At 59.6% G+C, this 13,122-nt stretch overlaps 2 protein-coding genes across 4 annotated transcripts; one reads left to right on the top strand and one right to left on the bottom strand.

Moving 5' to 3' along the window:
• The first annotated feature begins 2,697 nt into the window (after positions 1-2,697).
• MAPK7 (mitogen-activated protein kinase 7) lies at positions 2,698-7,655 on the top strand. Of its 3 annotated transcripts, XM_052657218.1 has the most exons (6): positions 2,698-3,315; positions 3,915-4,080; positions 4,939-6,017; positions 6,101-6,678; positions 6,929-7,062; positions 7,208-7,655. In XM_052657218.1, exons 1-6 carry the CDS (start codon positions 3,084-3,086, stop codon positions 7,359-7,361), a joined length of 2,343 nt encoding a protein of 780 aa, XP_052513178.1. In that variant the 5' UTR covers positions 2,698-3,083; the 3' UTR covers positions 7,362-7,655. The 3 variants fall into 3 exon arrangements, with proteins under 3 accessions (XP_052513178.1, XP_052513181.1, XP_052513180.1); XM_052657221.1 differs by lacking the exon at positions 3,915-4,080 and having other exon boundaries at positions 3,233-3,315; XM_052657220.1 differs by lacking the exons at positions 2,698-3,315; positions 3,915-4,080 and adding an exon at positions 4,378-4,477.
• On the bottom strand, positions 7,584-10,278 carry MFAP4 (microfibril associated protein 4). Its single transcript, XM_052657227.1, has 6 exons — positions 10,223-10,278; positions 9,933-10,011; positions 9,570-9,724; positions 9,059-9,155; positions 8,799-8,981; positions 7,584-8,661 (listed from the first exon to the last, which is right to left on the bottom strand). Exons 1-6 carry the CDS (start codon positions 10,226-10,228, stop codon positions 8,414-8,416), a joined length of 768 nt encoding a protein of 255 aa, XP_052513187.1. The 5' UTR covers positions 10,229-10,278; the 3' UTR covers positions 7,584-8,413.
• Positions 10,279-13,122: the final 2,844 nt, after the last annotated feature.

Raw genomic sequence — 13,122 nt, 5'->3', positions numbered from 1 at the left:
TTTTACTTCCAATGAAAGTGAAAGTGGCTCAGTCGTGTCCCCAGGCCAGAATACTGGAGTGGGTAGCCTTTCCCTTCTCCAGATCTTCCCAACCCAGGGATCAAACCTAGGTCTCCCACCTTGCAGGAGGATTCTTTACCAGCTGAGCCACAAGGGAAGCCCAACAGGAAACTATAAAATCAGCCACCTGGCGTGAGACCAGGATTTTCACTTGAACCTTTTTATTATGATTTGAATTTTGAGCCACATGAAAACTTTTTCTTGAAGTAGTCAGTTGTGTCATATGAAGTAAGCTCATAAGACAAGGCTGAAGAATGTTAGATAACTGACAACTTTCTCAGGACAGAGTCAGGGTCTAGTAGGGGGAGAAGTAAAGCAGCTCATGATGGATTCAAAAGTAAATGAAGGGACTTCTCTGGTGGTTCAGTGATTAAGAATCTGTCTTGTAATGCAGGGATCGGTGGGTTCAATGCCTGGTTGGAGAACTAGGTAGGATCCCACATGCCCCAGACCAACTAAGCCTGTGTGCTGCAGCTACTGACTTGGCATGCTCTGGAGCCACTCAGTGCAGCCAAACAAATAAGTAAAATATTTTTTAAAAAGTAAATGAGAAACAGGGAGGTTTTGCCAGAGAAAGTTGAATCGTCTATAACTTGTATACCAATTCTAGCTGAAATATCTCTAAAGAAGTATTTAAAGCATTCAAAATGTATGGGTCTTTTCTGCTATCTTATGCTTTATTCCTTTAGCAGACCAGATTGTCACAGAACTGGGCATTGGGTTCCCTGAGAAGACATGTTTCTGGGTCCTGCAGTTTTATGTCCTCTTTTCACTGATGGACACTGCAGAACTTAATGCACACATACGTCAGAGTTAAGGAAGGTTGTCTACCGTGTCACTTAAGGAAAGGCCATCATGGAAATGTTTTCAGAACTCAGTGCAGAAAATGTCCACTCCCCATGAATATGGTTTATTAATGGTCAAGGCAAATCATGTAACAGATAATTTGGCTTTCTGCTATGCTTTCAGGAAAACCAGAACCAAAGGTATAGTTAACTCAGGAGGTCCAAGTGATCTTTCCATGTTTAAATACGAGGTATTTATTTGTCCTGCTGCTGCTGCTGCTGCTAAGTCACTTCAGTTGTGTCCGACTCTGTGCGACCCCAGAGACGGCAGCCCACCAGGCTCCCCCATCCCTGGGATTCTCCAGGCAAGAACACTGGAGTGGGTTGCCATTTCCTTCTCCAATGCATGAAAGTGAAAAGTGAAAGTGAAGTCGCTCAGTCATATCCGACTCTTAGCGACCCCATGGACTGCAGCCTACCAGGCTCCTCTGTCCATGGGATTTTCCAGGCAAGAGTACTGGAGTGGGGTGCCATTGCCTTTTCCATTTATTTGTCCTAGAGCTGACGTTATGCTCTCAGACATTTTCCCTGACGTTGTATTTTTAAAATGCAGTCTCCACTTTTCCATCTTAATGTATGGGTCCCAGTGAACCTCCTAGAATTCACGGCAACTGACCCCCAAAGTATGGAAAAGAGTCAACAGAAATTGTAACCACTAGAAAAGAGAAAGGGCTTCTGAAGTGCTGGAAATGTTCTGGATTTTTTTCTCCACGTGACTTCGATACACTGATATGTTCAGTTTGTGAATTTATTCATACACTTACGCTGTGTGGAACTTCCTGTAAGTATGTTTTAGTAAAAAATAAACCTCCAACAGTGGGGAATGTAAACAAAATTCCTTTCCAGTCTAAGGGATGGACCCTCCCTAGGGCCCTCAGGCCTAACTTCTGGGCTCCCCGCCCCCTGGCTCTCTTCTCGTCAGTCACTGGAGGACACACGACCTCCCGTGAGCCGCCTCAGGACGCAGAGGATCAGCGCTCGGCGCGCACTCGCTGCGAGGTCGAACGCGGGCCCTGAAGATTGGCAGGGCACTGGCTCCGGCGGAGCTCTGCCTCCTTCAGGGGCAGCTGACCCTGTGGCCCTGCCTGCTGCCCTGCAGCCACAGCCCGGGAGTCGCTGGACGGAGCCGCCCCACGGAAGGTTCACCGCCGAGGCTAGCGAACCGCTGGCCGAAGTCCGGGGCGCCGGAAGCTGAGCTGAGAGGACAGATACCGGAAGTCAGGGCGGCTTCGAGCCGACGCTCTAGAACCCGGAGGACCGGGGTCTCTGTGGTTGGATGTGACGGATCACCGTCTACCTGGGGCCACGCATTCCCAAGCGCCAGGCTTCCGGGGCCCATCGGGAAAATGGGGGACGCAATACTCGGGCTTATAGGGGCTGATAAGGGAAGAGGGGCCTAAAGGGGACTGAGTGATGGTAACTACCGGTAACCTCAGCCCTCCAAGATCCCGAGGCCACCAGCAACTGACCTGAGAGGACCTGGAAGATCGGAGCGGATGGGCGCGCACGCACGTAGGAGGCGGTGCCTCGCAGTCTCGCGGCGCCCGGGGCTGCTGGCGCGCCTGCGTCCGAGGACCGAGCCAGGCGGCCGCGCCCCGGCTAAGCGCCGAGCGCGGGTTGGGTGGTTCCCTTCTGGAGACTGGACCACGGCGCGGGCGCGGGTGAAGGCGTGGCTTCCTCGGAAGGTCGGCGCGGATTGGAGGAGCAAGTGGAAGGGGTGGGGACCTCAGTAAAGGCCATTCAAGGACTGGTTAGAGACTGAGGGGCGTGGTCTTGAGGGGGCGGGGCGGGAGACCGGCGGAGTTGAGCGTTCCGCTAAGGTGGTGGCGGCTGCCAGACCTATTGAGGGAGCGGGTATTCGGGTCCCACCCCCCAACCCCGACCCCGGGGCTGAACGCCTGGGCGGCGTCGAGGGCCCGTGCGGCGTCGGGGTGAGGCACCATTAGCCTAGTGAGGACCAAGAAGAGCGGGCGGCCCGCCCCTCGCTTTCTTCCTGGACCGCGCCTCGCGGCGCCTCCCCCACCGCCGACCCCGCTTCCCGCGCTGGGTTGAGCTGGGGACTCCCGCTCGTGCGGGACGCGGAGTGCACGTGCTGCTCGGCCTGCGGGTCTGGAGCCTCCGAGGGGCCCCTGAGTCCGGGGCCGGGCTCCTCCTCGCCCGCGTGTCCACGCAGACGCCATGGCCGAGCCCCTGAAGGAGGACGACGGTGAGGACGGCTCTGGGGAGCCCCCCGGGCCGGTGAAGGCGGAACCCGCTGGCACCGCCGCCTCGGTGGCGGCCAAGAACCTGGCCCTGCTGAAGGCACGGTCCTTCGACGTGACCTTCGACGTGGGGGACGAGTACGAGATCATCGAGACCATTGGCAACGGGGCCTACGGGGTGGTGTCCTCCGCGCGCCGCCGCCTCACTGGTGAGCGACCCTCCCGGCCGCTCTCATGTGTGGGAACCAAGTCCCGGGGGGTGGGACCCGCCGTCCCAGCAGCCAGCAGAGAAGCTGGGATGTGAAATCTCAGTCAAGTCAGCAAGCAGGGGTTGGGCGCTGTCTGGGGGCCGGCCTCTGTGTTGGGCTCGGGTCTCTAGAAACTCTGGTGGCTCTGCCAGCGCAGCAGTCTGCTTCCTCCTTAGAAAGGTGACAGTCTGGGTGATATCAGAATGGAGGTTCACCGGAGTGCGTTGTGGAGCAGACAGCAGGCATTGGGTTGGTGGTGGGATGAAGAGGCCTGAGACGAAGAGAGTGTAGGGAGGTACTGCTAACTAGCTGTGCAGTGTGCCCAACAAATTGCTGTGCCCAGGTCTCCATGTCTGTGACTTTGAGCTGTGTACCTGCCTTGGGACAGAGGTGAAGGGGAGATGTGGTCATGTACCTACTGTGCTCAGCACAGGATCTGGCACATAGTAGGTCCTCTGTGGTAGCTGTTGTCACATGCATAGCATATCGAAAGAGGCCATGTGCTATTCTGCAGCTCACCAGCTATCCCAAGTGGCATCTACTTTTCCCCTGTTCCCCAGGCCAGCAGGTGGCCATTAAGAAGATCCCTAATGCTTTTGACGTGGTGACCAATGCCAAGCGGACCCTCAGAGAGCTGAAGATCCTCAAGCACTTCAAGCATGACAACATCATTGCCATAAAGGACATCCTGAGGCCCACTGTACCCTATGGCGAGTTCAAATCTGTGTAAGGAGTGGGGATAGGGAGGGAGGCAGAGTTGGCACCTTTTCTGAAGGCTGGAGCCACTCTGCTAAAGTTCTGGAAGGGCAGCTGAACCTAATGTAGGGTAGACTGGGGAAATTCCCATGACTCCAGGACCAGTGCTCCCTAAGGGTTTGCCAGGGACAGCTATGATTTCTTCAGAGAAAGTGTAGAAGTGACAGGTTTATAGAATCTCAGTATGTGTGCATGCTAAGTCACTTCAGTCATGTCTTGACTCTTTGCGACTCTGTGGACTGTAGCTTGCCAGGCTCCTCTGTCCATGGGGATTCTCCAGGCAAGGATGCTCAAGTGGGTTCCCATGCCCTCCTCCAAGAGATCTTTCCTGACTCAGAGATCGAACCCGCGTCTCCTGCATTGGCAGGTGGGTTCTTTACTGCTGGTGCCACCTGGGAAGCCCAGAATCTCAGTATATAGGATGGCAAATGTAGGGTATTCATCCTATGTCTGTTCTTTCCTATTCCAGTAGCAGACGTCACTAGTCAGTCACAGAACACTGTCCTGCAGATTGCAGAAGCCTTTAAATTTTCATCATAGCCTTTCAAGCAGCCACTACCACACAACGAAGAGGGCCCCCAAACTAAACCCTGGGGGCCAGGCTGGTCTAGTCCAGCCTCATCTTTTCTCTGATGAGAAAAGCTAGGCCTGGAGAGAAAAGTGATTTCACTTGAGTCCATGGAAAAGTTGTAAAGAATCTTGATACCATGCGGGCAGCCCCTGCAGGGTCTAAGAGTAAGACCTTGACCTGTCTGGAGCTGGGAGGGCGTGGTGACAGTGGGGTTGGAGTTTGGGCAAGACAGCCTGCGTCTCTCCCCTGCCTCTCAGCTACGTGGTCCTGGACCTGATGGAGAGCGACCTGCACCAGATCATCCACTCCTCACAGCCGCTGACACTGGAGCATGTGCGCTACTTCCTGTACCAGCTGCTGCGGGGCCTCAAGTACATGCACTCGGCTCAGGTCATCCACCGCGACCTCAAGCCCTCCAATCTGCTGGTGAACGAGAACTGCGAGCTCAAGATTGGGGACTTTGGCATGGCCCGTGGCCTGTGCACCTCGCCCGCTGAGCACCAGTACTTCATGACTGAGTATGTGGCCACTCGCTGGTACCGCGCCCCCGAGCTCATGCTCTCGCTGCACGAGTACACGCAGGCCATTGACCTGTGGTCCGTGGGCTGCATCTTTGGGGAGATGCTGGCCCGGCGCCAACTCTTCCCAGGCAAAAACTATGTGCACCAGCTGCAGCTGATCATGACGGTGCTGGGTACTCCGTCGCCGGCCGTGATTCAGGCTGTGGGAGCTGAGAGGGTGCGGGCCTATATCCAGAGCCTGCCACCACGCCAGCCTGTGCCCTGGGAGACGGTGTACCCGGGTGCTGACCGCCAGGCGCTCTCCCTACTGGGGCGCATGCTACGTTTCGAGCCCAGCGCCCGCGTCTCTGCAGCTGCTGCCCTCCGCCACCCCTTCCTGGCCAAGTACCATGACCCCGACGACGAGCCTGACTGTGCCCCGCCCTTTGACTTTGCCTTTGACCGCGAAGCCCTCACACGGGAGCGCATTAAGGAGGCCATCGTGGCGGAGATCGAGGACTTCCACGCACGGCGCGAGGGCATCCGCCAGCAGATCCGCTTCCAGCCTTCCCTGCAGCCTGTGGCCAGCGAGCCCAGCTGCCCCGACGTGGAAATGCCCAGCCCCTGGGCTCCAAGTGGGGACTGCGCCATGGAGTCCCCTCCACCAGCCCCACTGCCGTGCCCTGGCCCTGCGCCCGACACCATTGATCTGACCCTGCAACCGCCCCCACCAGCCAGTGAACCAGCCCCTCCGAAGAAGGAGGGGGCCATCTCAGACAACACCAAGGCTGCCCTCAAGGCTGCCTTGCTCAAGTCCTTGCGGAGCCGGCTCCGAGGTGCCTGGCTGGGGAATGAGGGGGCAGAGGGGGAACCCCTGCCTGGACTGACTCTTACCTTCACCTTCCCATCCTCCTCGCAGATGGCCCCAGTGCCCCCCTGGAAGCTCCTGAGCCTCGGAAGCCGGTGACTGCTCAGGAGCGCCAGCGGGAGCGGGAGGAGAAACGCCGACGGCGGCAGGAGCGGGCCAAGGAACGGGAGAAGAGGCGGCAGGAGCGCGAGCGCAAGGAGCGGGGCGCGGGGGTCTCGGGGGGCCCCTCCGCTGACCCCCTGGCTGGGCTGGTGCTCAGTGAAAATGACCGCAGCCTGCTGGAGCGTTGGACTCGCATGGCCCAGCCCCCTGCCCCTGCGCCCACAGCCCGGCCCCCCAGCCCTCCCACTGGCCCTGCCACCCAGCCCACTGGGCCCCTGCCACAGCCGGCCTGCCCACCCCCTGCACCTGCAGCTGGCCCTGCTGCTCCCCAGACCACTGCCACCTCCAGCCTTCTGGCCCCCCAGCCACTGGTGCCGCCCCCTGGGCTGCCCGGCCCCAGTGCCCTGAGTGTTCTCCCTTACTTCCCTTCTGGCCCACCCCCTCCAGACCCCGGGGGGGCCCCACAGCCCTCCACATCGGAGTCACCTGACGTCACCCTGGTGACCCAGCAGCTGTCCAAGTCGCAGGTGAGAGAGAGGCCTGATCGTGGGGATGCCTGGGTCTGATGCGGGGGAGGTGGGCTCTGAGGTTGTTGAGGCCAGAGCCTAGTGCTGACGAGCAGATTGTTAGAGACCCCAGCCCACGCTCAGGGTTTGTTGAGGCTGGTGCTGTCACCACTGCTGTCCAGGCCTGGGCATGGGTGGGGCGGTATCACCCTGCCAACCTCAGTCGGCTCTTGGTGGTGCCTGTGTTGTGAGCTGCCGTCATCTCCTGCAGGTGGAGGACCCTTTGCCCCCCGTGTTCTCGGGCACGCCCAAGGGCAGTGGAGCTGGCTATGGTGTTGGCTTTGACCTGGAGGAATTCCTAAACCAGTCTTTTGACATGGGTGTGGCTGATGGGCCACAAGACAGGTAAGAGCTGGGTCTGACCTTTTGAGTTGGGCTGTGGGTCCAATGGGGCTCTGGGTCCGGTGGGGCTCTGGGTTTGGTAGGGCTGTCGGTTGGGGCTCCCTCTGCAGGAGAAGCCTCTCACCCCGTCTCCCCGCCGCACCCACAGCCAGGCAGACTCAGCCTCACTCTCAGCCTCCCTGCTCGCTGACTGGCTCGAGGGCCACGGCATGAACCCTGCCGACATCGAGTCCCTGCAGCGTGAGATCCAGATGGATTCCCCCATGCTGCTGGCCGACCTGCCCGACCTCCAGGAGCCCTGAGGCCCGCAGTCCGTGCCTTGCTGCCAGGGGCAGACCCAGCTTCGAGATCTGCAGGACTATCCTGCTGGAGCCCTGCGCCCAGTCGGGGAATCAGCTTAGATCATTCTGCAGCTTCATCTCAGACCCACCCTGTGGCCTTAAGCAGCCACCTGAGCCAGCACAAGCCACATCAAGAGGGGGAGCCCCTCCCTCAAGCGATTCTTTTCAGTATCATAATTTTATTATTATTATTATTACATTATTATGATGACACAGTTTTTTTGCCCTCAGAAGGTTGCCTGTGAATACAAGGTCTCCTCTAGTGCCTGTCTCCAGGGTGTGTTTTCAGAGTCGAGGACAGTGTGCCGTTATGGGGGCAGGCAAAGGTATCTGCGTGCACAACAGTAAGGCCGGTTCGTTCAGGTCCTGAGGTTTATTGAGACCTCCACTCCCACCTGCTCCCAGCCCCACAGAGGCGGTCCTCTGACCCTCGCACAGTCACGCTCACCCCCGGGGCGGGTGGGGGGACCTCACATCTGTGCCCGCCTTGGCTGTGGCATTTTAGGGTGGCCTGTGGGAGCTGTGGTGAAATACAGTTTGGGTGTTGCGCTTCAGGTGCCTGGGTCAGGCAGGCAGGGGGCCGCTGAGCATGAGTGCAATGGGGCCGGGCCGTGGTGCTCACCCCAGGGGAACACGGGGGTGGGAGGAGGGTGAAGGGCCAGCCAGTGGGACTGCTGGGGTGGCCTGGCAGATGCCAGGAGAGGTCTACAGGCTCGGCCGGCAGAGGCCACGGTCAGGAAGCTGGCTAAAGTGGGACACAGCCCCGTGTCCTTCGGGACAGGGTCTGAGTCCGGGCTGGACCGCGGTGCCTTTTGGAGGTGTGGGACGCTGCGGCAGCATAGCCTCGGGTGGCAGGGAGCAGGGGCCTGGCCGAGAGGTGGATGCCAGGGATGTGATGGGGACATCCAGCTGGAACCACGGGGGCCTGGCCGAGGCGGTGCTGAGAGCAGCGGAGCTGCCGGTGGGCCGGCTGGGATGGGGAAGGGGCAGTGGGCCGCGAGGGGGCCAGCCCCTCAGGCCCGGCGGATCTTCATCTCGGTGCGCTTGAGCGAGTAGTAGAAGCCCTTCCACTGGGCCCAGTTGATGCCATTGGCGTAGGAGAGGTGGGAGCCGCCCAGGTAGAAGCCGTTGAGGTTGGCAAAGTGGCAGCTGCGGAACCAGAAGGCGCCCGAGGAGAGCGCTGCACAGTTCTGCACGAAGAGGTCCTGGTCTCTGTCAAAGGTGGAGAACTTCTGGCCGCTGTGGTAGGTCAGCGAGTCGCCTGGCGGAGGGTAGGGGCACAGGGCAGCTGAGATAGGAGGGCGGCCTGGGAGGGCCCCCCGAGCCAGATGCGGGGTGGCGGTGCTTGGGCCCAGTGCCCTTCCCCACCCCCAGCCCCACACAACTGGCGGAGTGTACCTGCCCCGCCGTCCTCAAAGCCTGACACGTAGAGGGTGTAGCCGTCCTCCTCCGCGCTGACGGCGTTGGGTGAGATGGAGAAGTCGGCATACTTGGCGAAGGCCGTGTTGTTCTCAAAGTCCTCCAGGTCCACCCGCAGCTCGTACTTCTGCTTCAGTGTCAGCAGGTGCATGTTCTGCAGCCCTGAGAAGGGGGGTGCAATTGGCTGGTCAGCGGGGCCCTGGCTCCAGGGGCCCCCAGCCCACTGGGCCCTGCCTTACCCAGCCAGTACTCCCCGTCAGCACGGCCAAAGCCCAGCTTGTAGTCATTCCAGCCCCGGAAGAAGCTCACTGAGCCGTTGAATCTCTTCTGGAAAACCTGGAGCAGAGAGGGTGGGCCTGGGTGCCTGAGGGGCCGGGGGCAGTGCCCTCACCCAGGCACAGACCCTGTGAGGCTAAGGTGGTTTGTGAAAGGACCAAGTGGGGGCCAAGAGGAGGTGCGTGCTGGCCCCAGGGGCAAGAGCAGGTGGAGGGAGCCGGCGGGCTGGAGTTCAGGCACCTGAGGTGGAGTCTGGCACTGGCTGTGTGACTTGGGCAAGTTACTGCACCTCTCTGGGCTCCAGACTGTCATTTGTAAGGGGCACCTTGCTCCCAGGGTTATGGTGCAATGCAGTGCAGCCCCTAACCTACCTTAGGTGCCTAGCGTTTGGGGGTGGTGGCGCTCCACACACTGCTGTGAGCATCGTCCCAGGCTCACAGCCATGCAGTGTGCCCCCGTCCCCCCTCCACTCACCGTCCACTTCCCGCCCTCCGTGGTCATGTCGCAGAAGACAGGCACGGGCACGCTGGGGCCTGAGGGGTAGATGAGGTACACGCCATCCGCCTGGTAGCCCTGGGCGTAGATGTCATCACAGTCCAGGGGCAGCTGGAGGCATGACTTCTCCAGAGCTGGGGCAGGTGAGGAGAAGGGGCCTGAGGCGACGGACACCTCCACACCCCATGCCTGCCTCCCTCCCTAGGCCAGGGGTGCCAACTGGCTGGCCCACCCACCCCATCTTAACAGGTTCAGCCAGCCCCACGCCCAGCTGTGAGGGCCCGGGACAGCCCCTCGCCCAGCCTGTCACCCAGCCTGCGGGCCAGGAGCGAGGCAGCTTACCATCTCCCCGGATCCCCAGGAGCTGGGGAGCGCAGGGGCCAGCGGAGAGCAGTAGCAGCAGCGGCAGGACCAGGAGGGCCTGGCGACAGGAGAGCAGGGTCAGCACCCAGCCCTGGAGCCCCTGTCTCCCTGCACTTGCCCCTCACAGGAGCCAGCCCCGCCAGGAACCCCTGGTCTGCCCTGCCACCTCCACCTCCTCTGGGACAGGCTTGCGACAGCCCCCGTCTGTCCGTGGGGGCCCTCTGCGCACGGTGGGCTCAGCCCATACGGCCCTCTTCCCAGCCCCGTACCTCCATGCTGCGAGCTGGGCTCCGAGCTGGGCTCCAGCGGCTGGGTGTCTGCTGTCCCAGACTCTGTCCGCCCAGAGTTATGTGCTGGGCCCCCAGCCAGCCGCCTGCCCCGCCCCACGGCTGCAGCACCCCTTCCCCTCCCCCGCTCCACTCATGCTGTCGGGGACCCGGGATGGGCCTGGGCCAAGGGACCACCTGGATCTCATTAGGCTTGTCTGGGCAAAGCGCAGAGGATGTCCACGCCCTGCAGACACCCCCGGACCCCTCCGCCGGCACCCCAGCCCCTGCCCTGCTTCCTGACCGCCCCCCTGCTCATGTCTGTTTATTTTCTCCCTCCTTCCGTGGCCTGGGTTTCATTAGCCGTGGTCTTTGTCCAGGGGAAGGCTGGGGTGAGGGTGTGGGGGTATGTCTAGGTTCTGGGGAGGGGAGGCCCGTTCCGGCGAGCAGAGGTGGGGTGGGGGGTAGCTCCAGAGCTCCTGATGAGGGGGCTGTGCCGGGGCCCAGGCTGGGGCCGGGCGTCTCCTGGCAGGGCTGGGACATTGCTGAGCTGTGAGCACAGGCCGCAGGCGTCCAAGTGCTGTCTGCCAGCCCAAGCCAGGGCCCCTCTCCAGCCCCCTGCAGCAGGCCCCCTCCCTCCCCCTCTCACACAGTCCTCTGTTTTTCTTTCTCTTGCCCCATTGCCGTCTTCCAAATGCCTTCACTGGGCCCGTCCCACCTCAGTCAGTTGCCTCAGCCCTGAAGCCCACCTCACGTCCTGCCCCCGAGCCTCCGGCTCCGTCTCTGCCTCAGACTCCCTCTCTCAGGGCTCCGGTGTCTGCTCAGGCTTCCAGGACAGTCTTCCCTGGGGGCCACCCTGCCACCTTCCCTACCGCCTCCTTCCCCTGCCCCCCACTCCAGGCCTCCCCGTGGCCTCAGGCCTGAGGCTGGGCTTCTCATCTTGGACTTGACAGGAGAGTTAAGTGTGACTCTGGCCCACCTGGAGGGCCTCAACCATGGCTGCTTGTGACCCCCGAAGTGCAGCCCAGCCACACCAGGCTTGTCCCGAGGAGGCCCCAGCTGAGCCCGCTCTGTTCCCCGAGGGGCCACCTGCCTGCTCCTTACTTGGCCTTGACCGTTGGTGGGCTGGTGTCGCGGCCCATTTGTGGGTCAGACATCTGAGCACCTGCTGTGTTGGCTGCCCACGGAGTGGCAAATGCAGGCACCAGACAGTTCATCACACATGTCACGTGTGTTGAGGAGCAGTGTTGGTTGAGTGGATGAGATGTGCAAAGGTTCAAAGTAAGAGCAGCGCCGGCCCCGGCCCCTGCTCCCTCCTGAGTCCTGGCCCCTTGAGTTTGAGAACGCTGATGACGGTCTTCTCTTCATAGCTGTGCGTGTCCTGGGGGAACCTGGAGCCAGTCTGCCTGCACCCAAGTCCAAGTTGTGCCACCTGTTAGCTGCGTAACTTTGGACAGTTTCCCTAGCCTCTCTGGGCCTTGGTTAGCCCCTCTGTAGAACGAGGCCTGTGGTTGGGAACACACCAGGTGCCTGGCGCAGGGCCCACGGTTGATAACTATGTAGTGAATAGTCACCCTCATCATCATAAACGTAATAATTGTGTAATAATTTTTCTGCTGTGAACAGATTGCCTGAAATGGGACTTTTAGCCTCATCTGTGGAAGAGACGGTGGTCTTCCTCTCAAGAGCCGTTCTTCCCTTAGTCTTGAGTAGTGAGGTCCTGCCTCTTCGCTAGCCCTGGTGGTCCAGCCTCCCTTACTGAGGCCACATGTCTGAAATCTGGCCAAAAAGATGCACATGGATGTGGTGCAAAGGCAGCTGCTCTTCCCTCTTCTCTGAGCCCTCTGACCTGTCCGTGGGCACAGCAGCTGGACAGGGAGGAGGAGGCCCCTCCCATGGGTGGTAGGGGGTGATCGGGGAGGAGCTCAGCCCCTTGGACTTCGTGGCATGGTCGAGAGCCAGCCCTGACTGCCCTTCCCCAGGCCTCTTTCAGGCCGCAGAGAAAGGAACTTCTATCTAGGTTTAAGCCTCTTTGGGCTCTTTCCTGTTACACACAGCTGAATCTAATCCTAAGACATCTATCCTTTCAGCTAATTTTAGCACAGGCTACAGCAAGGAAAATAATGGATAATCAGTCTTCAAAACTAACAAAATGTAAAATTAAAAAAAAAATACTAATAAACATGTCCTAATTCTAGCATCAAAGACTTCTGCCGAGTACAGCTAATAAGCCTAGGCCCCACCCCCTGCCCCCGAAGAAACCCAGAACACACACACCAAAAACAAAAGAGGAAAGACGGGGTAATTAAGGAGTGAGGTGGTCCCTATTGTGTTTTGCTTGTTAATTTTTTCTTAAAACCTTCACGTGGGTCAGCAAAGCAGGCACTCTGCTTGTTGGGTGTGGTAGGGTTTAGATGCACTCTTCAGGGACAGAAATCTGGCCCCATGCACTCCCTGTGAAGGTGGTGTCTGATGGAAACCCTTGGATGTCCTGAAGACATATTAGTGGGCATGTTTATTGGCCACCCAGCATGGACATGTCTTCCTGGGTTTGGGAGAGCCCCTGCCTGGAATGGTTGGTTGGTTTTGCAGATCTAATCTGCTGCCCTGGGACCCACTGTGGGAGGTGTTGATTTAAGCCAGGGTGGGGGAATCCACTCCAATCCATTGGAGTGCCAGTCACCCCCAGCATGTCTGTTCCTGGGTCACTGGCTGGGCAGCGGTAACTTTGCAGGTGAGGTGCTGGGTCTCGTCAGCTCTGCCTGGGCTGCCAGCTCTGAGCTTGGGTCTCAGTTCCTTGCTGCTTGGTTTATTCTGGTTATGAGTCTGAGGAAGTCCCCTTGCTGTGAGTGAGGGGCTTCTCTGACCAGCATTGCCAGGAGGCGGGAGAACTCGGGATGATG

The sequence above is a fragment of the Budorcas taxicolor genome, chromosome 19 (genome assembly GCF_023091745.1).
Source record: "Budorcas taxicolor isolate Tak-1 chromosome 19, Takin1.1, whole genome shotgun sequence".
Lineage (NCBI taxonomy): Eukaryota > Metazoa > Chordata > Mammalia > Artiodactyla > Bovidae > Budorcas > Budorcas taxicolor.
The sequence above is the reverse complement of the archived record's forward strand: the minus strand, read 5'-3'. Positions and strand labels throughout refer to the sequence as shown.